At 43.2% G+C, this 27800-nt stretch overlaps 1 protein-coding gene across 1 annotated transcript; it reads right to left on the bottom strand.

The window, feature by feature from the left end:
• SRPX2 (sushi repeat containing protein X-linked 2) lies at positions 1–26603 on the bottom strand. The gene is made up of 11 exons (XM_003420022.4): positions 26268–26603; positions 24410–24611; positions 19514–19594; positions 10361–10552; positions 8036–8212; positions 7602–7728; positions 7313–7434; positions 6042–6221; positions 5516–5649; positions 1390–1511; positions 1–260 (listed from the first exon to the last, which is right to left on the bottom strand). The coding sequence occupies exons 2-11, from the start codon at positions 24489–24491 to the stop codon at positions 80–82; spliced, it is 1398 nt and encodes a 465-aa protein (XP_003420070.2). The 5' UTR covers positions 24492–24611; positions 26268–26603; the 3' UTR covers positions 1–79.
• Positions 26604–27800: the final 1197 nt, after the last annotated feature.

Genomic DNA, 27800 nt, shown 5'->3' with positions numbered 1-27800 from the left:
GAAACCATTTCCTCCTTTTTATTAGGCAACTAAGGTATCTTTTCCCTCGACCTTGACCTCTCCATCCCCTGGCTCAGGTTCACTCGCATATGTCCCTTTGTTCCTGACGCTGGGTCAGCTCCTGGTCACTCAGTAAGTAGTCATCAATGAAGGTGAATATTTCTTCAGGGGTGACAGGTTCCATGTAGCGTTCCCGGTCTATACCCTGCTTGTCAATCAATACCATGTTGAAGTAGGAGCGGGCGAGGCGCTGAAATTGCCTAGAGAGAGGAGCACGTGGAAGGTGTGAGACCTTGTTTGGACATCCAGCCCACCAGGCTCTGCTGCCCTCAGACCTTTCACAGCTCCATTACTAGACTAATTCCTTCCCAAGCTGATTCCTTGCCCCCATCCCCTCCATTACCTACCCCAAGCCTCCCCCGCTTTTTTTTGTCTGCTCAGACCCCTAGTCTTGCTGCCCCTAGGGTCTAGCTCTGCTAAGGGGCCCTTCCTCACCCCAGCTGGAGCAGCTTTGTTATTATCATGCTGCATTTCCTTTGTAAGTCCCCTCAGGCAGGACTATCACGTACAGCTATGCCGGCTGCACTGGATAACTCCCAGGGGGCGGGCGCCAATCACACAGACTGTGAAGTGACTAGTGTTTTTTAGAATTGGTCTGGTCATAACCTGCAAAGCTACGTGGCAGCCCTGAGGTTGATCAGCCTCACCTGGCTAACTCTTCTATCTATAGCTGCATGTCTGCCGTCTCTTTCCTCCGAGTATTTGCCAGTGTCTCCTTTAACTGGGACTGAATCTTTTTGTCTCCACTGAGACTGAGCCCTAGAGGCAGGTATTGTTTATAGAACAGACAGCAGTAATGGCTTTATTGGCCCTGAGTGTACGTGGAGGCATTGGAAGGGTGATAATGGGTAGAGGATGAGAAAAGTAAACTTCTACCACCTGTCACCTATGATCTTCTCTCTCCCCAGGGGCTAATGGGCTTGATTCAGGTATCAGGGCCCAAAGGTACCTTTTGCTCCTTTGGAGACTGAAGGCAAAGGAAGGAAGCCAAGAAGCAGAACGGTCAGAGGCTTTTCTGAGTCATGTTTGGGTCTAAGCATGTCTCAACCCTGGCAGTGTTGAAGAGACACCTGAGGTACCTTTATAAAAGCACATTCCTGAGGTAGTTCGGGTAGGGCCTGGTAATCTGTATTTTAACTCCTCATTTGATTCTGATGTCCTGCCAAAGTTAAGAACCATCCTCTGGTCCTACCTAAGGTATCTGTAAGAGTTCGAAAATAAGAAATATCCCAAGAGAATAGTATCTGTTGGTTCTCCCACAACCCCCCTTTGTCAGTGTCTTGCCTAGGGTTTCTGCCCACCACTTCCCTGAAGCCTCCCAGCCTGGACCTGAGCTCCTCGATGATGTTGGCTGACAGCTGCTGCTCCCGGATGCGCCCCACCTCCTGAGGTGACTGTCCCACCAGCTCGATGATGGTCACATGACGCAGATCCAGCCCACAGGTGGATTGCTGGGAGAGGGAGGGAACATTTTATGAAACAGGCCTTGGTACTCAAACCTAAGACTATTTGACTGATTCCTCCTGGGACCACATGAGGAAGTGTGGGAAAGGGGGCTTCTCCCCCAAAGACCACACCATGAGGTCTGTAACCTTTTCCCTCCATCATTCCTTAAGTACTTGCCCCAACAGTGTTTTTTTCATGCTCCTGAAGTATACAAAAGTATACCATGTGGGGTAGAAAAGAGAAATGTAGTTGATAAATTGCAGAAACAACCTCTCACTGCTTAATTTCAAAAAGGTTTAAAATTACATAGATTCTAAATGAATGGCTATTCCAATATAATAATAATAGCTATTATATATTGGGTATTATAATGACATCTGTAAAGACCTGGAGTTAGAAAACCAAAAGGGAAGAACACACTCAGCATTTCTCAAGAAGAAAGAACACATGAAAAAATTCAAGTCTCCAGTTTAAATATTGAAAGATTCTATGGGGAAAATATTAAATGACACAGAAAGCATCTAGAAGATGGAAGGAATACACAGAGTCACTATACCAAAAAGAATTGTTCGACATTCAACCACTTCAGGAGGTAGCATATGATCAAGAATCTATGGTATTGAAGGAAGAAGTCCAATCTGCACTGAAGGCATTGGCCAAAAACAAAGCTCCAGAAATTGACAGAATACCAATTGAGATGCTTCAACAAACAGAGGCAGTGCTGGAGGTGCTTACTTGTCTATGGCAAGAAACTGGGAAGACAGCTTCCTGGCCAATTGACTAGAAGAGATCCATATTTGTGCCCATTCCAAAGAAAGGAGAGCCAACAGAATGCGGGAATTATCAAACAATATCATTAATATCACCCACAAGTAAAATTTTGCTGAAGATCATTCAAAAGTGGTTGCAGCAGTACATTGACAGAGACCTGCCAGAAATTCAAGCCAGATTCAGAAGAGGATGTAGAATGAGGGATATCACTGCTGATGTCAGATGGGTCCTGGCTGAAAGAAGAGAATACCAGAAGGATGTTTACCTGTGTTTTATTGACTATGAGAAGGCATTCAACTGTGTGGGTCATAACAAATTACGGATAACACTGCGAAGATGGGAATTCCAGAACACTTAATTGTGCTCATGAGGAAACTTTACATAGATCAAGAGGCAGCTGTTCAGACAGAACAAGGGGATACTGAGTGGTTTAAAGTCAGGAAAGGTATGTGTCAGGGTTGTATTCTTTCACCATACCTATTCAATCTGTATGCTGAGCAAATAATCCGAGAAGCTGGACTCGGTGAAGAAGAATGGGGCATCAGGATTGGAGGAAGACTCATTAACAACCTGTGTTATGCAGATGACACAACCTTGCTTGCTGAAAGCAAAGAGGACTTGAGGCATTGACTAATGAAGATCAGAGACCACAGCCTTCAGTATGGATCACACCTCAACATAAAGAAAACAAAAATTCTCACAACTGGACCAATAAGCAACATCATGATAAACAGAGAAAAGATTGAAGTCGTCAAGGATTTCTTTTTACTTGAATTCACAACCAGTGCCCATGGAAGCAGCAGTCCAGAAATCAGATGACATGTTGCATTGGGCAAATCTGCTGCAAAAGACCCCTTTAAAGTGCTCAAAACAAAGATGTCACTTTGAGGACTAAGGTAGGCCTGACCCAGGCAATAGTATTTTCAATTGCCTCATATGCATGCAAAAGCTGAACAGTGAATAAGAAAGACTGAAGAAGAATTGATTCCTTTGAATTATGGTGTTGGCGAAGAATATTGAATATACCATGGACTGCCAGAAGAACGAAAAAGTCTGTCTTGGAAGAAGTACGGCCAGAATGCTCCTTAGAAGCAACGATGGCAAGACTTCGTCTCATATACTTCGGACATGTTATCAGGAGGGACCAGTCCCTGGAGAAGGACATCATGGTTGGTAAAGTAGAGGATCAGCGGAAAAGAGGAAGACCGTCAACAAAATGGATCAACACAGTGGCTGCAACAATGGGCTCAAACATAGCAACGATTGTGAGGATGGTGCAGGACTGGGCCGTGTTTCGTTCTGTTGTACACAGGGTTGCTATGAGTCGGAACTGACTTGACTGGCACCCAAAAACAACAACATTAAATATTGGAGTGATCCCCAGTGGCGCAGTGGTGAAGCACTTGGCTGCTAACTGAAAGGTCAGCGGTTCTAACCCACCAGTGGCTCTACGGGAGAAAAATGTGGCAGTCTGCTTCCATGAAGATTTACAGCCTTGAAAAAACGTATGAGGCGGTTCTACTCTGTCCTGTAGGGTTGCTATGAGTCAGAGTCAACTTGATGGCAATGATTTTATTATATATTGGATACACATACCTAATGCTTTGTAGACATAATCTAATTTAATCCTCACAACACCCCTAACAAGGTGGGTGGTATTATCCTTATCCTGTAGAGGAGGAAATAACTTGCCCAAGTTTGCATGACAGTCTGATGCTGGGCCAAGATTCAAACTGAGGTGTAAGGCTGCCTGCCCAAGTGTGTGCTTCTTACCACTAGGCTACATCGCCAGGGCCTTCTCTTGGTCTCCAAAATAGTACCAAGTGCTCTTTTCATTACACTTTGCTGCCTTCCTGGCACTGGACAGCACACTTGTAACCCTGCCCTTAAGTCTTTGTCTTGCCTTGTCTCATAGAGTCGCCTAGTAGCCAATTACCTCTTGAGCAAGGTTTAAAGAAGCGTTGAACAATCCCTGGGACCCCACCCCTGTTTAATCTTTTAACTCCTCCTCTAGTCCTGACCCCTGGAGTCACTTGTCCTCACTGGCTGGATCATTTTCTTGTCCTTGCTTCCTGTTCAAGCTGAGCTATTGCCTTTGTCTGCCCTTTTTGGATCCCTGGAGGAACTAAGTCCTTTTTGGCCTAGATCCCCATGAAACTGCTTCCTTCATGGGTCCCTGAATCTTAACTTGGTAACTTCCTTCTTAGTTTCCTAGTGCTGCGTGACACAAATACCACAAATGGGTGGCTTTAAAGAACAGAAATTTAGTTTCTCACAGTTCTGGGGGCTAAAGGTCTAGATGAGGGTGATGACCAAGTTGGTTCCTTGGTGATTCTTACATGGCATCTGTCTTCCCTAGTATATGTGTGTGTGTGTGTCTGTGTCTAATCTGCTCTTTTTAAAACTCAGAAGTGATTGGGTTTAGTACACACCCTATGCAGATATGGCTTCTTGAACAGAATTAAAAAAACCTCTATTTCCAAACAGGATTATATCCAAGGGTATAGGGGTTAGGATTCCAAAACATTTTTTGGGGAAACATAATTCAATCCACAGCAACTTCCAAGATTCAACCTTTAGAAATTCCCTAACTAGCTTCTTTTCTTACCTTCATTCTACTTTAGAACATCACAACACTTTTCCTTCTCTTCTGATCCTGGAGCCAGTCTGCCTGGGTTAAATCCTGGCTCTGGCCATTACTAGCTGGTGACCTTGGACAAATCACTTAACCTCTCTTTGCCTCAGTTTCCTCACCTATAAAATGTGGATAATAATAGTACCTTCCTCATAAGGGTTGTGAGGATTACATAAATTAATACATATTAAGCACATAGATCAGTACCTGGTACACATATAGCACTTAGCATGTGTTTGTTGGTACTATTATTCCTTGAAAACATGGACATAGTTCATTCTCAACATTTACCTTTGATTGTACCTGTCTTACAAATCTATCCAGACTCCTTAGCCACATTCCCTTCCCATCATTCACCCAACCCCCTGCAGGTTACATTCTCCATTCCAGTGGCCTCATTGCCTTTTCAGTAAAAACATAGCTGTCTTTAAAATGTGCTAAATTTGTCTTCAGTAAAATTGATCAAATGCTATCCACAGAAAGTTTGAGGAAACAGAATTTGTACTGCAGAGAGAAACTGTTCTGGAAAAGGTAAGGGGGTAATGGGGTGGGGTTAGGGGGTAGGTAAAGGAGCTAAGCCCTCATTAGGGGAGTATGTCTCACCTGTAGCATAGAGATCTGCATTTTATAATATCGGTTGGAGGAATCAGGAGCCGAGATGATGAGAAGTCGCCGTTTTTCAAAGAACTGATCTAGGAGACCAGCAGCTGAGTTGACATTAACATTAATCTTCATAGCTGGGACAGAAGCAGACGGCCAGTCAGGGTATGACCTTCTTCTTCATCCTAGCGTGGGTAACTTAACATCTTGATAGAATCCAGTCTTTTGGGTTAACTGTTTCTGATAGTTTCTCCCTTCCCTTGGGGGAAATCCTGAAAGAACACTTGGAAATTTTAAACCCTCTTCTTGGGGTAGGAGTATTCTATGGGGTAGCACTGGCCGTTAAAATAAACACATTTTCAGAACTCCCCATTCCCACATCACACACATTGCTGTTGGACCCTTGTGCCATGGGGATATCCTCCGAAGTACCCCACACACATTGCTGTCGGACCCTTGTGCCATGGGGATATCCTCCGAAGTACCCCGATCAGTATGTCCATTCTCCCCATTCCCTGGTTTTACTCACGAGCACATATGGGTGGTGATCCTGACCACTGGCGGCTGGACTGGCAGACCCGGGAGGGGGTCCCTTGGCGCTCATAACCACCATCACAGTGGTATTCACAAATGGCACCATAGTTGTCCCCTGCTGAAGTACAGGTAAGGTAGCCGTGCTGTGGTGGTTTCAGAGTTGGGCAGCGTCTCACTGTTAGGGAAGAGCTTAAGTTAGGGCCTATGGTGTATCTCTTAGAAAGGAAAGGCTAAGAGGGTGCCCATGTTGAGATTTCTAGACCAGGAGACCTAGGGTGATCAGAATGAGTGGCTTCTCTTTGTTTCCAAGGGCCAGGGATGGAGCTAGACTTTTCCTTTCTTTAGGAATTAAATCTTTCAGACAAAGATGTTTATAAAATCTGGAAATACAGATGAGTATATATAATGTTGTCAAAAGACTATTAATCTTTTTAAAAAGGCCATCTATTTCCAGACTTTATGGACTCCCTGTATAAAGATGACCACCTTACAGAACTATAATAGCAAAATTAAATCAGAAGCAACCTAAATGTTCAACAGTGGGAGAAGAGTTAAACAAATTATGACATATCCTTTAGAGTAGAATATTTTGCTGCCCTTAAAAGTATTTCTGAAGAATTTTTAAATAACATGGAAAAATTACTTGTGTCATAAGGAAAATTGAAAAAAGATGATCTAAGATAGAAGATACAGTATAATGTCAACTATATATATAAAGTATGTATAGAAAGAAGACTAGAAGGAAAATACCAAAGGGTTAACAAAAATTGCCTCTGGATGGTGGGGTAATAGACTTTTTCCTTTACATATTTCTTTATTTTCCAAATGTTCAGCAATGAGCATGAATCGTTTTTATAAAGAGAGAGGCAAAACAGAATAATACAACACCAAACAAAGAAGAAGAATCAGGCAGTGAACAATACTGATGTCAGCAGAGGTCAAAGACTGAGAATGAAGGCTGATCAGATTTGGTAATTAGGAGGTCAAGAAATTAAATGGAAACAGGATCTTTGTGATTTTTATCTGGATTTAGGAGAATGGGAAAGTCTTGTTGAGGAGTCAGGGTTTATGAAACGTGTGTATGCACATGTAATGTAGGCTTCCTGAATGAGCCTGTTGGGTGGACTTGCTTTTTCTTCACCCAGTATAAATGAAGTGTGGCTGTTTCAGGCATGGAGAGGAGAGGGTTGTGATGGGCATCTAGAAGGCCATGGTAGATAGAGCAGGAATAATGACTAATGTGGAAATGGAAGAATTCTTTCTGACCTTGTACTTTCACAATGAACTTGCAGCTGGCTCGGTTGTAGGCTCTGTCGTAGGCAGTGTAACGAATCACATGCTCTCCCTCAGGAAAGTGAGAGCCAGGCTCAGGGCCCCGAAGTGTCACTCTGCATGGGACAGGGTGAAAGAGCCACTGAGGAAAGAGACCCTTTGAATTAAGTCTAGAACACACCATCACTGTAGCCTCATCCTGTGCAGTTCAGTGTGGGCAGCCTGAGGAACTGGGAGAGGCTGATGGGAGGGACAGGGAGGGGCATTTGTTACTCAAACTTACCTGGTGATGGTACCATCAGCAGAATCTTTCACCAATGGTGGGTCCCAGTATACTCGGGCAGTCAACTTCTCTGGCTCTGCCATCTTCTCACGTGAGTGGGGACAACGGATCTTGGGGGGATCTATGTCTGCCAAGGTCAGAAATCAAGTGCTGACTCATGGGTTTCCCTGCCTTTCCCAGAGGGGACCCGTGGAAGCAATACCACACCAACGGGTAGGCAAAAGGTGCATTCTCGGTTGAAGGTGCCCCCCACCCCCCAAAAAACTGAGGAAGCCTAGTTCCAGGGGAAGCGAGTCCTTTGATAAGCATATCCCCAGTGTGCCACCGTCATATAGAACAGGATGGCCTTCTGTAGTGAGAATTGCACATCCTTTGTGACTATCACACCAGGAGAGTTCCTTGCAGCAGGACAGCTGGGAGGGACCAGCACTTACCCACACATACAGGCTCGCCACCACTCCATCGCCCATCTTCCATGCAGATGCGGCTGCGGTCACCTTCCAGGTAGTAGCCACTGGAACAGCTGTAGTCACAGCGGGAGTCAAGAAGCACCCCATTTGTGCAGGTGTAGGTGCCACTAGTGATGAGTGGCAATGCGTGGCATCTCATCTCTAAGAGAGAACCAAGCGGCAAGCTCAGTGGACTGTGGGACTATCTAGAGGTGGTGCCTGGACATCTAGCACAGGGAGAACCATATCAGAGACAACCAAAGACACAGAAACCCCACCCAAACTGCCCTTAAATTTTTGTGCCTAATTGCCTTTTTATTTTCATATTATAAAGTATAATAGCATTCTTGGGGGTCTCAAAGATGTAAATCCCTTATCTAAGTCCATGGACTTTGGAAGCCAACCTGAGCTTCCATCCCAGCTCCACCTCTTATTAGTTCTGTGACTTTGAGGAAGTGACCTCATCTCCCTGAGTCTCAGTTTTCACCTGTACAATGTCGCTACCTCACAGGATGGTTGTGCAGATTAAAAGGAACAATGCATATATAAACCTCTGGGTCCATTTAGGGTCTCAGCAACTGTTAGTTTTCTTCTTTTCTTCCTCAAATGTTAGTTCCCCTTGAGCAAATTCAAAGCTCCTTTTTGAGTATAATTTTGACGCTATCACTGGCACTCCTCAGCTGAGGCTCAGTTACATGCAGAAGTAAGCTGACCCTCTGCTCAAGTGAGAATACACGTCAGACCAGTGCCTGGAGGGCCAGGTTTGATGGTATTTCATTGAAGAACCATCCCTGTGCTTTAAACACTACATGTGCCAAAAGCAGAGACTGCCACCATGAATTTGATTATAAGCCTGTGCTTGCCAAAGCCTTGTTTGAAATACCTGATACATGAGAAAAGTAGGCAAGCCAGATATTCCCCCTAGCTTGTCTAAGTTCTAGCTCTGCATAAGCTCAATTGTTGGCACTTTGAATAAAGACTCTATATTAACTATGTTCATTTTGCTTGTTGGACAAACCAGACTTGAAGATTATTGTCTATTATTAAGTCTTTCTGCAGCCCTTAGGTAAAGACCCATGGGGAAAAAAATGACCTTTTTAAAAAGCAGGGCCAAGAGAAAAGGTTTGTCTCTTCAGATGAATTTGTTTGCTTAGTATTATATGACAGTGGGAATGATAGCTCCAATGTGTTCCCCCATTTGTCTCCTGTGAAGAAGGTCAAAACTAGGTTCAGTGCTCAAATGTAGCAATCTTCGCCATTCTTTTAATTGGTTTGATGTTCATTTTAAATTTATAGCCTTATATTACTTTAATTTTATAAGGCTAATTCAAATTTGGAAACCCTGGTGGCGTAGTGGTTAAGTGCTATGGCTGCTAACCAAAGGGTCGGCAGTTCGAATCCGCCAGGAGCTCCTTGGAAACTATGGGGCAGTTCTACTCTGGCCTATAGGGTCGCTATGAGTCGGAATCAACTTGATGGCACTGGGTTTGGTTTTTTTTTTGTTTTGTTTTTAATTCAAATTCATCTTGGAAATGATGGGGTCTAAGTTAAAGCAAAGTAATTGCAGTCACCTACAGGGGTGTGGTGGCTTCCTTCTTTCTGGCCATCAAGCTTCTCCTCTCCTTCACAGCATCTTTTCTGACCAATTCCATTTCTCTCTGAAGGTCAGCACTTCTTAGTCCAGTTATATTGCATTCACTTTCACATAATCGTGTTTAGGAATTGTGTAAGCTCCTGAAGTGACCAATACAGGGACCTGCATATATGGCTGTCCTAAAAATGGTTTTCAGCGATCGATAAATGGACAAAGATCAGCTGCTAAAAAGGGGTAGGCTGTAGAGTTTGAATAAGAGGTAGAGATTTGGGATCTGAAAAAGGGCATGATTTTGAGTGTGTGTGTATTAGCATCCCCACATTCTAGCCTTAGGGGTTCTTCTTCTTGACTTTCAAAAGAAAACAAAGAAGGAGGCCTTCTAAGGCTATAGGCCAGGAAATATAGTAATTTACTCCAACTGGGAAAGAGCCGGAGACCACAGATCTTCAGGACCACCAGAAGGCCCATGTCTACATCAGGTCTTAGACCCAAGCCTTAGCTCCCTACATAAACTCCTGGGCTCCCTGGGTCAGAAGGGCCAGCTGCTATCTAAATGCCCATATTGTTTGGGCAGTGACCATGGAGAGAGAAAATGAGCTAGAATGCTAGGATGAGGAAAGGTCTTATTGGGGGCCCATGAAAAATTCCCAGATGGCTGACTGGCTGGCTGGCTTCTCTCACGTATATATGTCAGCATATGCACACACACAACTTACGCCTGCAGTAGGCAGTTCCAGACCAACGGCGGCTTGGAAGGCAATGCACCGACCTCCGTCCGATCAGTCGAAAACCCCGGTCACAGGAGAGTTCACAACGTGTACCCAGGCTGCTGTGATAATTTCCTCCCCTTGGTGAGTAGCATGTAGCTTCTCCATCCTGGATATTTAATGTATAACACCATCGGGGGACTGTAGCAATAGAAGAAACATAAGCTAGAGGTACAGTAATCAAGACAGTGTGGTACTGGTGAGAGGATAAATACATGGAACAATGGAACAGAATAGAGAGACCAGAAATAGACTCACACAAGTATGCTTAACTGATTTTTGGCAAAGGTGCCAAAGCAATTAAATGCAGGAAAGATAACCTTTTCATCTCACGGTGCTGGAGCAAGTGGACATCCAGAGGCAAAAAAAAAAAATGAACCTTGACCTAAGTCTCACACCTTATACAATAATTAACTCAAAAGGTATCATGGACTTAAATGAGAAACGTAAAACTATAAAACTTTTAGAAAAATAAAACATAAAAGAGACCCTTTTGGATCTAGGCCTAGGCAAAGAGGCCTTAGATATGACATCAAAAATGCAATCCATAAAAAAATCAATAAATTGAATTTCATCAAAATTAAAAAATTTTGCTCTGTGAAAGACACTGTTAAGAGATGAAAAGACAAGCCATGAGCTGGGAGAAAATATTTGCAAACCATATATCTAGAATACATAAAGAACTCTCAAAACTCAATGGTAAAACAAACAAATAATCCAATTAGAACATGGCCAAAAGATATGAACAGACATTTTACTGAAGAGGATATAGTGATGGCCAGTAAGCACATGAAAAGATGTCATTAGAAAAATGTAAATAAAAAACCCGATGAGATATCATTACACACCTATTAGTATGTCTAAACTGAAAAAATTAAACAACTGGCAATACCAAGTGCTGGAGAGGATGCAGAGAAACTGGAACTCTCATACATTGCTGGTGGGAATGCAAAATGATAGAGCCATTTTGGAAAATATTTTGGTAGTTCCTTATAAAAGTAAACATACACTTACCGTACGACCCTGCAATCCCACTTCTAGATATTTACTCAAGTGAACTGAAAACCTGATTTCACACAAAAGCCTATACGCAAATGTTTAAAGTAGCTCTATTCATAATCACCAAAAGCTGGAAACAACTCAAATGTTCTTCTATGAGTGAATGGTTAAACAAACTGTGCGTTAGCCGTACAATACACACTACATACCGATACACACTGCATCATGGCTGCGTCTCAGATACACTTTAGGAAGTGAAAGAAGCCAGACTCAAAAGAGTGCCTACTGTAGCATTCCATTTATATGACTTTCTGGAAAAGGCAAGAATATAGGGGTACATCAGTGGTTTCCAGAGGCCAGGAGTAGAGGTAGGGGTAACCTCAAAGGGGCAGCACTAGGCAAGGTTTTGAAGTGATGGAACTGTTCTCTTGGGTGCTGTGGTGGGGTTACCTGGCTCCGCATTTGTCAAAAATGCATAGAACTATACACACACCAAAAAGAGTGAATTTTATTGTATGTAAATTAAAAATACATTTAAAAAATAATATGAAGATGTAAGATAGAGGAAGGGAATGTGACATCAAAGAAGGCTCCTTAGGAATGAAAGTTTGATGCCAGCTCAAAACTGAGCACTGTGAAATCATAAAGGCATCCTAAGGAAGAAGCCTCATTGGCTCTACAAAATAAACAACTCTTCAGTGGCTTCAGGTTTTCCAGGGACACATATAAACAAGAGGAGGGCCGCCTGCTCACAGATGGGTACACAAGGATGGCACAGATATGTTAGCCTAAGGTCGGAAAGACTAAAGCCCCAAATGAGCTGATGCACTTCCCAAATCCTAAGGGACAAACAAAGGGGACTTTGAGAAAAGGCACATCAGGAGCTAAAGGAACAAAGAAAATCTAGAGCCTCTGCTTGAGGCAACTGGTGAATGACAGATGACAGTGAGAAAACTATTCTTTGAGCAATAACACGCTGTGGCTTTCCAGCGTGTTTTGAGCCTGTGGCAGCGACACACGGCTGCCATCTAGAGACACCACTGCCAAATTACAGAAAGTCTCTTAAGCACTACCTTTGTAGAGCTGTTGATTATAATAAGGTCGTAACACTTATCACAAAGACCTTACGAGGGAGGTTGGGATTCAACAATTACTTCTGTCCTACTTCTCTCCCATATTCTGTCAAAGAAAATAAATTTCAGATTGGAATGGGTAGAACAAGCAAGCATGGCAAAGGGAAATATTAAAAAAAAAAAAAAAAAAAACAGCAAACCCAGTGCTGTCCAGTCGATTCCGACTCATAGCAACCCTATGCTCAGGATAAATGCTGAGACAGTAAGGGAGTGCCCAGTTATTGTAAATCAATTCAAATTTCCCAGCCTAGAGAAATCCTGGCATAAAGAAAACATGTTGGAAGACTGGAGATGGGCAAACCCGATCCCAATTTTAAATAGGGAAGAAGATAGCCTCTGGAAACTATAGCCTGGTGAGACTGACAGCACCGATCAGTGGCGTCACTAGGGTTGGTGTTACCCAGTGCAGTAACTTCATGGTGTCACCCCTTCCATGCTAATTACGACAATATTGTAGCTAAAACACCAGAAAATCTGACAAAGTCAGCAACTATAAAAACGCCAGCAGCAACGAAAACAACAGCGTGAGCTTGTAGCTTGTGCAGATGAAATCACGTGATTCGAAGCATCATTGTAATTGGGTAATAATGACGGCTCTGACCCAAGCACATTAGAATGTTCAAAAAGTAAATTAGCATAGAGTTTTAGCCTTGGAGGTATATTGATACATGTAAGCTGGGCTTACAATTTTTTTTTGTTGTTATAACTAACTACAGGGGTATTTTTATTAAAAAAAATATATAAATTTCCGCTGAAACACTGCACAAAAATTTCATAGACAGTCATTTTGGTGTCATCCCCTCTCACAGTGTCACCCAGTGTGATCCACACCCCCTGCACCCCCCTAGTGATGCCAATGGCACTGACGGCATAGTGTTCTAGAATGTTTAAACATCAGGTTTATGAGCAATTAGAACAAGAGATGGTGATCTCTAGGAACACTCAGGAACAAGTAATTCCAGACTGACCTCATGTGCTTTTTGGGTACAGTCACCAGACTGGTAGAGTGGGAGAAATGGTGGGTACAGTATGTGGAAGTAAGTGAGGTATGTGACAATAACTTTCACGCTATTGATGTGGATGAAATGAAGAAATATACAACACGTTGTCAGGAGGGACCAGTACCTAGAGAAAGATATCATGCTTGGTAAAGTAGAGGGTCAGCAAAAAAAGAGGAAGACCCTCAACAAGACAGATTGACACAGTGGCTGCAACAATGGGGTCAAGCATATCAATGATTGTGAGAATGGCACAAGACCAGGCAGTGTTTCATTCTGTTGTACACAGAGTTGCTATGAGTTGGAATCAACTCGGTGGCACCTAACAACAACAACAATCTTTACGGGAGCACATCGCCAGGTCTTTCTCCCACAGAGCTGCTGGGTGGGTTTGAACCATGGACTTTTGGTTAGCAGCCAAGCACTTAACCATTGTACCACCAGGGCTCCTTATAAAAGGTGTAACCAAACTAATTGCCACTGAGTCAATTCCGACTCACAGCGACCCTATAGGACAGAATAGAACTGCCCCATAGGGTTTCCAGGGTTGTAAATCTTTACGTAAGGAGACAGCCACATCTTTCTCTTGCCACTTCTATAGGAGCAACTGGTGGGTTAGCAGCCAAGCATTTAACCACTGTGCCACCAGGGCTCCTATAAAAGGTATACCAAAGGTATAAAAAGGTACACCGTAAAAAGTCTCCCTCCTGTTCTCCTCACATTTTCCCCCACCAAAGAACCACTGTTGCTAGTTTCTTTTTACATATAAAGCAAATATTGGTATAGATTCTTGTTTTCCACTTTTTTTTAAACACAGAGTAGTAGCATTTTATGCCCACTGTTGTCTCCATTGCTTTCTTTTTTAACTTAACAATGTACCTTAGAGATCCTTTCCATATCACTACACAGCAAGTGTACAATTTCTTTAAATGAAATAACGTTTATAAAATACATAGCACAGTGCCTGGCACACGGTAGGTGTTTGTCCAGGTTAAAAGAGCTGGAAAGTGGAGAAACTGGGATTTGAACTCAGGCCCATGGTCTCTGCTTTCTTTTGCTCTTCACCTATTTCTTTTCAGGGCTTATAAAGAAAAGGAAATGCTGACAACAGAGTTAAAGGGCCTTCTTTGTGATAATATTCAGATAACCCAGGCAAAGTGACTAGTTTGCCTGTGAGGAAAGCAGCAGCTCAGAGGACTGGAAGCATACCTCAGAAGAAGGGTTTCTGACTCCAAGCTAGAAATCAGGATAAGGCATGAAAGAAAGTTCAAGATTCATGAAAATGGTACCGAACTCTACAATGGACAGTTTGCTCCAAAATTTTTTTTTTTACTAGTTCTTCTTTTTTAAAACAATGAGTTTCATTTTTGATGAAAGAGATGGGATGAGCTTAGCTTTGGAGTCAGACAGACCTGGGTTTACATTCCTGCTCTGCCACCTTCAAGCTCCATGACTTCAAATTTAACTTCCCTGGGCTTCGGTTTCCTGATCTGTAACATAGGGAATAATAAACCAGTTTCATAGGGCTGTTGTGAGAATCAAATGCAATTATGTGTGTAAAATATATAGCCCTGGAATTAAAATATATAGCCCTGGAATTGCTATTCCCTAAATCAGTGTTTGGGTCTGAGCCACCATTCCATCCCTCTTTTTCAATGTTGAGTTTCGAGCCTATGGCAAAAACACACCACTGCCACCTGGAGACACCATCTCCAAATCACAGAAAGTCTCTTAAGTGCTGTTTGCAGAGCTGTTGATTATGAGGTCACAAGGATCTTACAAGGGAGGCTGGGACCACAGGCTGTACTGTTCCCTGCTACCCCCTCCCCACTCATCATTGATAACTTCAATTTGTTTTATGCCCTGAGACTAATCCCGAAGAGAACTATAAGACACTAGATCCAAGGCCAAAGGCCACCATGTAGCTTATATTCTTCCAAAGGGTTTTATGCTCATTTAAAAATAATCAATGAGGTGGGCTAATATAGGGCTGCCGGACCTCTTGAAAGTAACTTCTTCATCTCTTGCTTTTTTCTATTTACTTCTCCCATTTATGAAAACCAGTTGCCGTGGGTCAACTGTGACTTGTGGTGACCCCATGTGTGTCAGAGTAGAATTGTGCTCCATAGGGTTTTCAATGACTGCTTTTTCAGAAGTAGATGGCCCAGCTTTTCTTCAGAGGCACCACTGAGTGGACTCAACCACCAACCTTTTGGATAGCAGCCGAGAGCATTATCCAATTGCACCACCCAGGGACTCCCTCCCCTTTATAGTCTCCTACAATCTGGCTTCTGCTCCCAGGATGCCAACCAGTCACTCAATATTTCTTGAACACCTACTTTTTACATGGCTTTGTGGGAATGTCAGACATGACCCCTTCTGTTAAAGAGATAACAATTTTGTCAAGGGTAATAAGAAGCAACCCAAAGAGACGGTACATAATAAATGCCAAACAAGTGGTCTAGACAGCAAACATTTATTTCAGAAGAGGTACATAGTAGGCACTCAATAAATATGCACTGAATAAATTGATGAAGTAATGAATGGATAAGGCAAAGCTCAATGTGGGCTAAAGTAGTCAGGGAACAGAGTAGAGCTGCCAGGCTGAAGCATAGATTTCATTTGAGGAGATGGGTTAATAAACTGTCAGGTTAGGAAGCTAGACTGAAGCCAGATTCTAACAGAAATGGTCATAGTGGCCCACCAGGTTTGGGGAGGGAGAAACATGAATCAGAGAATCCAGTTAGGAGACAACTGCCATTATCCATGTATGAGGTAATAAAAATATTGATCCCATGGATTAATAAAGAAACGACAGGTCTTGGTGAATAACTGGTGAGAGGTGATGAGGAAAAAGGAACTCTTAAAGGTAATAACCAAACCCACTGCCATCAAGTCGATTCCGACTTGTAGCAACCCTGTAGGACAGGGTAGAACTGCCCCATAAGGCTTCCAAGGCTCCAAATCTTTATGGAAGCAGACTGCCACACCTTTCTGCCATGGAGTGACTGGTGGCTTTGAATGGCTGACCTTTCAGTTAGCAGCCACTTTAACCAATAAAGGCAATGGGGGCTATAAAAAGTAATATTGAGTTATTTTTAAGTCCAAGTAATCAAAAGAATGATGGTCTCATTAGCAGACATTGGAAGATCAGCCAATAAAGCTTTTTGAGGAAGGATGAAAGAATTTTGTTTTAGACATCTCCAAATGGAAATGTTCAGTAGCAGTTAAAGATGTTGTCCAGGAGCTCAGGAGAAAGGACAGGGTTGCCCAAAGTTCAGATCCCAACTTCATTCTCTTTGTCACCATTGGGGAGCTCATCTCCTTTCTTGGCTTCAGCTATGACCAGAATAGTGAAATGTCATGAGCCCAGGGAAGAGGAACTAAGAAGAAAGGGATGTAGTCACTGCTTCTGAGAGACTGAAGCTCAAGAAAGGGTCATGCCATTTGGTCACTGCAAGAGATTGTGATCTTCAAGAGATATTGTTTCAGCATTGAGGTTTGTGGGTGGGTAACAGAGTGTAAGGAGTTTAGGAGTTAGTGGGTGCTAAGACCGGGAGGCAGTGGGTGTGGACCATTTGGCATCGAGAAAAAGGTAGGTAGAAGGTAGCTAGAAAGAAGCAGAGGAGCCTAAAGCTCTGCTCATTTCTCTATTAAAACTTTGTCTCAAAGTTCACCATTTACCTTCTTGCCAAATATGTTTGCTTTACCTTCAATTTGATCTCTCCAATATGCGACACAGTTAATCTCCTACCCTTTCCCCTTCTTTAAAAAATTCTCTTCTGTGGCTAAATGTCATCTTTCATGACCCCTTCCCTGACTTCCTTTCTTAACTCCTATTGCATTTATGAGAAACCCTGGTGGCATAGTCGTTAAGAGATACATCTGCTAACCAAAAGGTTGGCAGTTTGAATCCACCAGGTACTCCTTGGAAACTCAATGGGGCAGTTCTACCCTGTCCTATAGGGTCGCTATGAGTCAGAATCAACTCGATAGCAATGGGTTTTTGTTTTTGTTTTTATTGCATTTACTGCTACACAGGACTTCAAACTGCTCAAATTGATTTAGTCATAGCCAGTGAAGTGAAACTGGAACAGACCTGAATTTTTACAATTTGGGTGATCCAGAAGGATAACCAGAACAGGAAAAATTACGGCTCAAAGCCCTGGAATGGGAGACTCGGAAGAGAAACAGTGAGCCCTTTCAGGAGCTGGATGTGTGAGACTGGATTATTGTGGGACCGTGGAGAGCAACACACATTCAAAGTGGCACGGTCAACCACCATTTTTGAGCGAGGCACCACTGTTTCTGACTCTGCTCAAAATCTAATGGGTAAGAGATTTGGTTGCTATGCAATGCATACACTGCCCTTGTTTTTTAAGAGGGTAATTAGGTTTCTAGCAGGGCTTTGACTTGTAACTTTTCCCATTCTGGTTATCATTCCAGTTCACCTGAATTTTTTAAAAATTCGGGTCTGTTCCGGTTTCATTTCCTTGGACATGACTGAACCGGGAAAAACTAGTTTGAAGCCTTGCTGCTACCACACAATATGATAGATACTACTCTGATCTCCTCATACCTGGATGACCACTAACATCTCTTTGACCCTTGTTGGTTCCTCTACTACTCATATCTGTAGATGTCTTCTAAGGCTCTTACCTTGGCCCTCTGCTCCCTCAAACAGTTTATCCATTAAGCTGATGGCTCACAAAGCTTAACCTTTCTATTTCCAACTGTGTATAGGACATCTTTACCAAACCAATTTTCCTTTCTAACCTAGTCTTTCTGAGAGGGGTGTTACAATTATCCCAGGTATCCAAACTAGATTCTTTCAGATATCAGTTTATTTCTTAGCCTCCTGGTGCATCAAATCTGTACCAAGTCTTGTCATGTCTTTCTTTGAAACATCTCTGGAGTTCATCCTTACTCTCCGTTTCTTTGCCACCACCCTCAATCATCTCTAGTCAACATTACTGTAACAGAATTCTGCACAGTTTCTCCAACTCAGGCTCCACCCCTCCCTAACCATAACGAGGTCAGTGTTCTGAAATTACCATTTACCGTGTCACTCCCCTGTGCAGGAACATAGGATGGATCTTTATGGCTCCTAGCACAACAGCTAAACTCTTCTGCATGGTTTGCAAAGCACAGACAGAGAATTTTAGATTTGGAAGGGATATTAGATATCACGGAGCCTAACCTCCCTTCTAATGCAGGAACCTCTAGCCAGCATTCTTTACAGCTAATCCTCCTGCCTCTCCTTAGAGGGTCCCTAGATCAAGAGGCCTTTCCAAATTTGGCCTCACTCTTTATTTTCTACTACTTCCTCCACTGCCCAATTCCTCCAGTCAAGCTGGTTTCTTCCTAGCTCCCTCATCTATCATGTCTTTGTTTATTCTCACCTCCATGTCTTTGTTCTTACCTCCATGTCTTTAGCCATGCTGATTTGCACGAATGCCCTCCCCTCCTCTTTCCGGCTCTCTTAATCCTACAAACCATTCTCTTAATCCTACTCATCATTTAAAAAAAAAAAAAAACTAACCTAAATGTCATCTTTCATGACTCCTTCCCTGACTTCCTTTTCTTAACTCCTATTGCATTTACTGCTACCACATAGTTTCACACTTAATTGTCCTACATGTGCTAGTTTTATCGCTCCGTCCCCCCCAAAAATGTAAGCTCCTTGATTAGACTTCGTATCACCCACAGGCTTACCTAGAACAGGATTAAGCATAGCTTTTTTTTTTTTAGGTACTCGGTCATAATAACAAATGGGCAACCTTAGGGCTAGAGGGGTGAAGCCACACAGCAAGTCAGTAACAAAGTTCATGATAAAAAATCACATTCTCAGATTCCCTGGGCTGCAGTTTTGGCACATATGAGCCAAGTCTGGATGAGGGATGCTTCAGAAAAGAGCTTAGACCTTAGGCCAGAAAAGACCCTTTCTGAGCCTAAGGAGCAGTGAGGATTACCTCTGTAGTCTAGGGCAGGGACCCGTGGGACCTCTTCAGCATATACTTCATTGTAGCTTTCATCTGGATAGTAGCCTGAACCTAGAATGAAGAAGGCAATATCAGGATGATGTATCAGTTTCTCACTCAAGTCCTTCCCCACCTTCCCCCTCACCCAACTTTGTCCCTTCCTGAGGCACTCCATGAGTGAGAAGCCAGGTGAATATTTAGTGGGAAAAATTCAGCCTTGTAAAACAGCAGAACTATTGTGGGCAAACCTCAGCACCTCAGGTGCATAGGAAGCAAGCTCATGGTCAGGGGTCTCACTGGTAACAATAGAACCCTCCATCAAAAAGAGAAAAAAAAAACTGAACGTCTTGACCATCCATCAGTCTGGACTATAAATGGCCCATTTCCGTGATATAACACACATGTCTTGGTGAGACACTGATGACCAGGCTCTGAGGATGGACTTGTTGTCCCAAGTAGAAGTTAAAAATAGAGCCTTAGTTAGTGTCTTCCCACTAGTGACAGGCCTGCTCATAGTCCTCAGAGGAGAACAATTCCTCAAGCTCCCACTAGCCTAAAGGGCTTGTCACCTGATTAGCATTGCTGGGAATGGCATCCAAGGCAGAGAGGGATGGCTCAAAAGGCAAAGGGGGCACCTGTACACCGATGTTCATTGCAGCACTTTTCACAATAGCCAAACGGAAACAACTGAAATGTCTATCAACAGATGAATGGATAAACAAAACATGATACATACGTACAATGGAATACTACTCAACAGTAAAGAGAAATGAAATCCTAATGCATGCCACAACATGGATGGACCTTCGAATCGTCATGCTGAGCAAAATAAGCCAGTCACAAAGGGACAAATATTGCATGATCTCACTTATGTGAAATAAGCAAATATATAGAAACCAAAGATTATGAGTGGTTACCAGGGGTGGCTGAGAGGGGGAAAGGGGAAGTTTTTGCTTAGGTGCCACTGAGTTTATGATAATGGTGGTAGAATAATTTGGAAAGGATAGTGATAATGGTTGCACCACATGAAGAATGTAATTAATGCCACTGAATTACACATGTAGAAATTATATTTTTAAAAAAGGCAAGGGGGAATAAGAATAGTTTCATGAACAGTTTTTCTGGGCTTGGAGAAGAGAAAAGGCAGAGTCCTTTGAAGAAGCTCCCAGTTCCTCTAATCAGCAGAAGCCTTAGCAGGGAGCCACTGAGCTAGAGAACATTCCTAATCCACCCCCCATCATCCTGTTAAGTGGCCCAGCCCCTGGTAGAGGCAGGTCTGTGGCTGTCTGGGAGACTAAACAGTGTGTTCTACCAGACTGCAGGAAATCAGACATGAATAAGAACTAATTGGAAAACAACTTGGTTCTTTCCGGAGTGAAGTTTCCGGAAGCCCTCCTTTCAGCCTCTCTGAGCTCTAATGCATGCACAGGAATAGGGCAGCCAGCCATGCTTGAGTCAGAAGACAATTCCCCATTTCCAGGAGAGGGTGTGCTTCCTGGACGGGGCTGGGTTTTAGTGCTGGAGCCTTTTGGTCTGTGTAAACACTCAGACCACAAGCTCGCCTGCCTCCTCTCTGGGAAGAGGCACAGGGCCCCCTGCACTAAAGGGTGGAGCTGAGGACTAGATGATGAAGTTCCTCCATTCCCCACAAGCCCAGACTGGTGGGGGGGGGGGGTTGGGAAACCAGTCCAACTTGGTGAACAAGGGAATGAATTAAATTGAAAGTTTGTGTTATGAAATCATGTCCTTGTTGGTTTGCCCTCATTCCAGAGGAAAGAGTTCACTGTTTCTCTTTCCCTTTCTCTGTTTTTCTGTTTTGCCATTTCAGTTCTTCTGACTTTATTTCTCCCTGGAGCTCACATCCCTTGCTTTCTCATTTCCCCTATGGGAGATTTCTTTGGGGGGCATGGAATTCTTGTCAGCTGTTTCAGTTTAGTTCTAGCCTCAAAGCCTTATGGCTCCTATAAACAGGAGGGCAGATGTGTGTGATCCCTCAAGCATTAGGTCTCCCCATTCCTGTTACAGAAAAAAAGTTACAGAGCTAGCTTGTAAAGAAGTGCTCAGCAGGGAGCAAGCCTCTGTTGACCAGAAGAGAAAATAGGAGTGTCAGAGAGGTCTATGGCTGGATAACAACCACCATGACAACTGCTAATATTACTCACCATGTACCGTATTTTAAACACATTACATATATTACCTCATTCTGTCACCACAACATCTCAATGAGGTAAATACCATTATTATTCTCCCTTGTACTGATGAGGAAATGGCTCAGAGAGGTTAAGAGAGTTGCCCAAAGTCTCCCAGCTACTTTATAGCAGAGCGGGCACTCCAGTCCTGGTTTTTTAACCCCTGGATACCAAACTCAGACATTCCACTGAAGATAGTAGTAGGGGAGAGCTTTTATTCCAACAGTGATAAAAATCCCAAATCTTTCTTGTAATCCAACCTTTTTACTCTGTACGTGTGGGACCAAAGGCCACCAATCATTTTACATCATTTCAGAATGACAGGGGATGTGGGAAAGTAGAGGGGAAGACTCAATCAGATAATTACAGTCTTCACCAAGGTGCTGAAGTAGCAAGGCCAGTGCCAAGTTTACTTTGTGACTGGAATGGGCTCGGTCTACCTTACTCCTTTAAGTCTTCCCATTTCCTTTCTTTGTCTGTCTTTGTTTTGCTTTGTTTTTGCAAATATTGGGATACTGAGATAGGGTATAAAACTATAACTAGGGGGGCACCCTCCTAACATGAGTCTGCCTTCTTGTCCTGCTTCAGTCTTGGCGGGAGGGGTTTGGGCAGCATTCCTCAGCTCTCTTTAGATTAATTAGTGGCTACTCTGTTTAGTACTCTGTGGTCATCAACTCTTTTTTTTTTTTTTACTCTGTGGTCTGTTACTGGGTTCCTCCAACTTCCCTTCAAAAAAGTATAGTTGAAAATTTAATTGATAGTGAAGACTATTTTAAGATTCACACTAATGCTTGGCTAATGATGACAAATCCAGTTTGACTTCCTGAACTGCACAGATATGCAAATATACACTTTTAACCCACTCTTTGTATGTTCTTAACCCTTCCTGACCCCTGCTGATTATTCTCGGATCCTTTTCCTGATTAGCACTGAATCCACACTTGGCTGCCTTCCTTACGCTATTTCCATTTGAGAACAAAGCTATAGAAGTGAACAGAATAGTGCAAGATGCACAGAGTGCTCAATAAATAGTTGTTGAATGAATGAATGAATGAAACAAGAGAGCTGAGCGAGCAATGGGGGAAAGTAAAAATGGGGGAGGATTGTTGGAACAGCAAATTTCTCTCGCCAAGCAACATTCTAAGAAGAGAAGGGGGTGGAATGAGTGGGTTTGTAGGTCTGTCAGAGACCTCACCAGCCTCACCAGCTTGGGCACCTCAGAAGGAGTGGTGACCCTGGTGACTCCTATGGAAATGGGGAGTGTCATCTTTGTATTTGCAAGCCCTTTGAGAATCTCAAAAGAACCTAGGTTTTAAAAAACTGCCCTTTCCTCAAGACTCCAACAGCTCAGGCTTCCATCCTGGAAAGGTAAAGGTCTTTGCACACCATGAGGTATCATACAGGTGTTTAAAATTGGGCATTGAGCCATTTAGTCTGCATTTCCTAGCCCTGTGGTCTCTGGTCGGATTTTGTTCTTAGGTACTTGGACTGAAGCAAGTAAGAAGCTGGGGAGGACAGCTGCACATATTCTCTCGTGCAGATTTGGGGCTCCTTTAGCCCAAATCAGTGTGTACTCTGCTAATGGCTTGACTTGAATTTCTTCATCTCAATGTCTGCCGTTGTGTTGCTCCCCCTACCAAGTCAGGTTAAGCCAAAGAGGGGAAGAAGTTTGTGTATTTGTTTGAAAGCTTCATGCAGCTGTTCCAGACAAACAGAGCTACTGCCAAAGTCCTCCACCAGGAGCTAAGGGCATGTGGAAAATTTTAGTTGCAATGACTGTAGCTGTGATGGGAGCAGTTTGTTATTTACTCATCTCTGGATATTTTCCTAACCCCATTGGTTGGGCCTGTCTCCTTCCTCTACTCCCCCTATCCCCTATGAAGGCAGACACTACAGGCCACAGAATATTCTTAGCACTTGGAATGCCAGCTGGGCCCCATCAAAAACCTCTGTCTGCTAACTCATTATCTTTCCATGACCCTTCCTCCTCTCCTTTTCCCTCTCCTCACTGAGTCTATTCTTTTCAGCCCCCTATGTCTCCAGGGGAGAAGGATGGTACATTCAGGAATCCAGAAATCTCCATCTCCTCTGAAGTAAGGAACAAGCTAGAAGAAACTGGGGAATTCCTGTTTAAGAGAATGTGATCTATATTGCCATTAACATCTTTGGCAGATTGACAGAAAGGGGCTATTAAAATCTCATCCTCTAAATAAGGTCTGGGAAAGGAGAGAAACCCAAAAAGTGAGAAGAGAGAGAATTGATTCTTATTTCCCTTAAAAAAGACTGCCTTTTGCCTTTCTCCTGTATTTTTTCCCAAATGAGATATGTAGCCCAAGTCCTATTTTTGTGCTCTTGACAAGAATATTAAGATTTGACCTGTAAAGGAATTAATATTAGAAACTGGTTTTCAGGAAGCTTAGTGCAGAAGCAGGTGAAACAATGACCCCAAGGGCCATCTTGTCCAACCTTCTCATTTTTGTGCTGGTCTAGCCTGTTTTCAAATATCTCTTGTTAGGAGGCCTCAAAAGCTTTCCTGGGTAGCCTGTTGCAATGCTTAACTGTTTTTTATTGTTGAGGATAGTTCTTCTCTGTATCTAATCTAAGTGTCTCTTATTGCAATCTTACTCTTCCCTCCTCCAAGTCTTGGTTCCTGCCCTGCCCTCCCTTGAAATAATGAACAATAACTCCTAGTACTTACCTGCATACCATGTTGGTGTCACTGCTGGAGTTAGGAAGAGCAGCAGAGAGAGCGCTCTTATTTGAGTCAGTTGATGGGCCATCCTTGAAAGCAGGGTTTAGGGAAGCAGGAATGGAGGTATGTGGACAGAAGTACCAGGACAAAGGAAAATGACTCTCAGGAATCAGCAATCAGCGAACTTCCAAAAGTGAGGGGATGGAATCTGCAATGAAGAAGAAAGATTTTAAAATTCATGAATGTCTGTAATATCATCCCCCCCAAAAGACCTTTGAGAATAACAAGACTCTATTTGTTATTTACAGTCGCTGCTCCTCCCAGGAGGAAGACATAGACAGTCAATCTTCACCTGACCCTGGTGAGATCAGATGCAAATGTTCAAAGGCCCAAGTTTTACAGAGGGTTCTTGAAGTACCAAGACCAGGAAAGGACAACATAAAGTCACATAGAACCAGAAGGGAATCCAGCTATCTCAAGGCTCTCAGCTGATAGCTTTATCCATCCAGCTAATATGTCATAACCACTTATCTGAGAAGGAATTAGCATATACGGACTAAGAGTTTGGATTCTGGAGTTGCACACTTCTCTGGATCTGAATCCAATTCCTTTGCCTATTAACTACAGGACCTTGTATAAATTCCTTAACTTATCTGAGCCTCAGTTTCCTCATCTATAAAATGGGAGTCATAATATCAGTATCTACCTTACAGAGTAGATTATTACCTGGCATATACAGAAGCAATCAATATATATCTGTGTATTAGATAGTATTATTATTGTGAACTTCAAATTGGACAGGATTGATGTTTCCTTTCTCTAGTCTCCCAGGCAACAACTATACCCTGGCTCTGTTCTTAATTTGGGTTTTGAGGCTTAGTGGTTTGGTAGTGGCTTCTGGCTTTCAAGTCCAGTTTCACGCTGCTGAGCCATCAGGAAGTCAAAGAGGTTAGAAAGGACCTACTGAGGTACCTGAGGAGAGGCTGAGTAGGTTTCAATTGCCCTCTCACTTCCTTTTCTGTCCTCACTCTAATGGGATGAGAGCTTTGTGGTTCCCATGGGCACATACTTAGTAAATGACTGTACTAAACTTGCTGCCTTTGGGATAAACCAGCCACTGGTCCTGTTTGCAAGCAAGCACCCATTTACCCACATGCTTTCAATGAAATTCCATGTTTAGGTGAGGAGTCTATCCCAGAAATAAAGACACAAAAAGATGTCAGATTCTCGCCAGAGTTCCAAAGTGACTTATGAGGTCCAAGAATGGCAACCATTCATATTTCCCAATTCATTGCTACTTGGCTTCAGTTTTGTCTAGAAAGTGGTAAGGAAGCAGAAGAGAGAGTGAGAAGAAGAGAGGAAGGCAAAACAAGTAGAAAGAGGTGAGAAGGAAGCTAGGAAGGAAGGAAAATCTCTGACAGAACTGAAAGAAAAAGAGGGAACGAAAGGAGAAGAAAGATGGAATTAAAGAGAGATCCAGAACAGGAGCAGCTGGACAACTAATCACTGACCCCTCTTCCACATCCAGCCTCAATCCAGTTCCTTTGTTCAGGAGCAGGGACTTCCCTTTTGCAGATCCAGGACTCTGAGTCTACAACCCTGCCCACCTCCTCCCTAATCTCAGACTGAAGGCTTGACTCGTCTCACGTCTCACTGGAGTCAGCGAGCACACGTGTCTGCAGCCAGGTTCTGGCACAAATGAAAAGCCCCTTATGATCCAGTTTCAGAAAAAAAGCTGCTTCCTCCCCCCACCCACCCAGTCCTGTCACCCAAATCCTTGGTTACCCCCACCCACCCAGCCCCTGCTAGCCAAGGTTGTGAAATGAGGGAGTGGAGGGTGGAGGGGTTAAGTAGCAGATCTTACCTGTTTTATGTGGGGGTTTCGTGCTCTTTTTCTATCTCCTCTTTCTTTTTCTCCTCCTCTGCTCCCCTCATCGGTTGGAAGAAACTCCTACTTTAACATTCCTAGAACAAGTGGCTCCTGGTCTGTCCGGGCCTCTGGGATTCTGTTAACACTGCCCAGATGTTAGGATGTCTGCATCTGCCAAAAGTTTCCTTAAAGCTATACTATCCCCAAAGATATAGTTGTTCCTCCCTCAGAGAAGGGTCTTAGAGAGGTGGAGGAAAAGGAACACGGGGATTAGAGGAAGTCAGTCCGTTTGCGCAGAGCAGGGGGGAGTGTGAATGGCACTGGCCCCAAGCCCATGTGTATAGTAATGACTAACAGAGGCTGGCTGACCGGCCTCCAGAGATGTGGTGATGTGGTGTCCTGAAGAGCACTTCTTTTTTATGACTCAGCATGACATTGGGATTGAATGAGAAGGAATTTCACAAACTCCAAGAAGTGGGGAAGAGTATAGCTGACTTTGACACTACTAGACATTTCTCCCACCTGTAATTCCTCAGTGCTCCCCAACTCCTAGTTGCCTTGCCATCCACGTGGTGCATGAAACCATTTCATTGGACTTCGGTTTCCGATAAGATTCTGTGGATTACGAAAAATTATCATGACTTCTTGCCTGAAGAGTCAAGACTAATTTCCTGTAATAAAAGTGGAGGGAAAGCATACCTAGAGAGGCTTTAGTGAGGCTGTTAAAGTGAATCTAGATGATACGTGCATGGCAAGGTTATAGCCATCACTAAGCTGTTTCCCAGGGGCATCTGACAGAGGGATATGTTTTTCTTCAATAAGCAAGCTTTCTTCACATTAGTATGAAGCAATGAGCCTATTCTACCACAGCGCAGGCCAGCTCCTTACATTCTCCCTCCTCTCAGAGATGACATTTCCATCCCTTGAAAAATCAGAGGTTGTGGAAGAAATTTTTTCTTAGCTGCTATAGAGTTTCTTCCCTGTGTATGCAAGCAAATTGGTAACCCTTTCTCATTCATGAAGGGAAGAACTGTACTGATGATAATAAAAAGTTCAGTAGCAAGCCTGACTGCTCCATTTCTAATCCATCAATCACAAGTATGTATTGATTTTCTACTATGAGTTCAACAGTGTGATCAACAAGTAAAGAAGTAGTAGACATGATCTGGACTTCATTCTTTCAGCACATTTATCAAGCGCTTACTGAGTCGAGGGCAGTGGAGGATATAGTGAACAAGGCAGATACAACCTCTGACATCCAAATCCCTAATTAATTCAACAAATATTTGTTGAACTTTTGTTTCGTGCCACACACCATCCCGGGTACTTGAACGACATCAGTGAACAAAATAGGCAAAAACCCTGTCCTCATGGAGTGGAGGAGACAGCCATTGAACAAAAATGTGCTTAATTGCAATTGTGTGTGCTTAGGTAACTAACCTTTATCGGGCATCTACTGTAAGCTAAGCACTAGGGATACAGTGGTGAGCAAGACATGTGTGATCTTTGATCTCATGGAGCTTACGC

This window comes from Loxodonta africana, chromosome X (assembly GCF_030014295.1).
Source record: "Loxodonta africana isolate mLoxAfr1 chromosome X, mLoxAfr1.hap2, whole genome shotgun sequence".
Taxonomy (NCBI): domain Eukaryota; kingdom Metazoa; phylum Chordata; class Mammalia; order Proboscidea; family Elephantidae; genus Loxodonta; species Loxodonta africana.
This window is presented reverse-complemented; position numbering and strand designations above follow the sequence as displayed.

Coding starts and splice junctions, on each gene's coding strand:
- SRPX2 (XM_003420022.4), bottom strand. CDS start 24,491: ATGGCCCATCAACTGACTCAAATAAGAGCGCTCTCTCTGCTGCTCTTC. Junction 6,222..7,312: donor GTTCATTGTGAAAGTACAAG/GTCAGAAAGAAT, acceptor CTTCCCTAACAG/TGAGACGCTGCCCAACTCTG. Junction 261..1,389: donor AACATCATCGAGGAGCTCAG/GTCCAGGCTGGG, acceptor TCCTCTCTCTAG/GCAATTTCAGCGCCTCGCCC.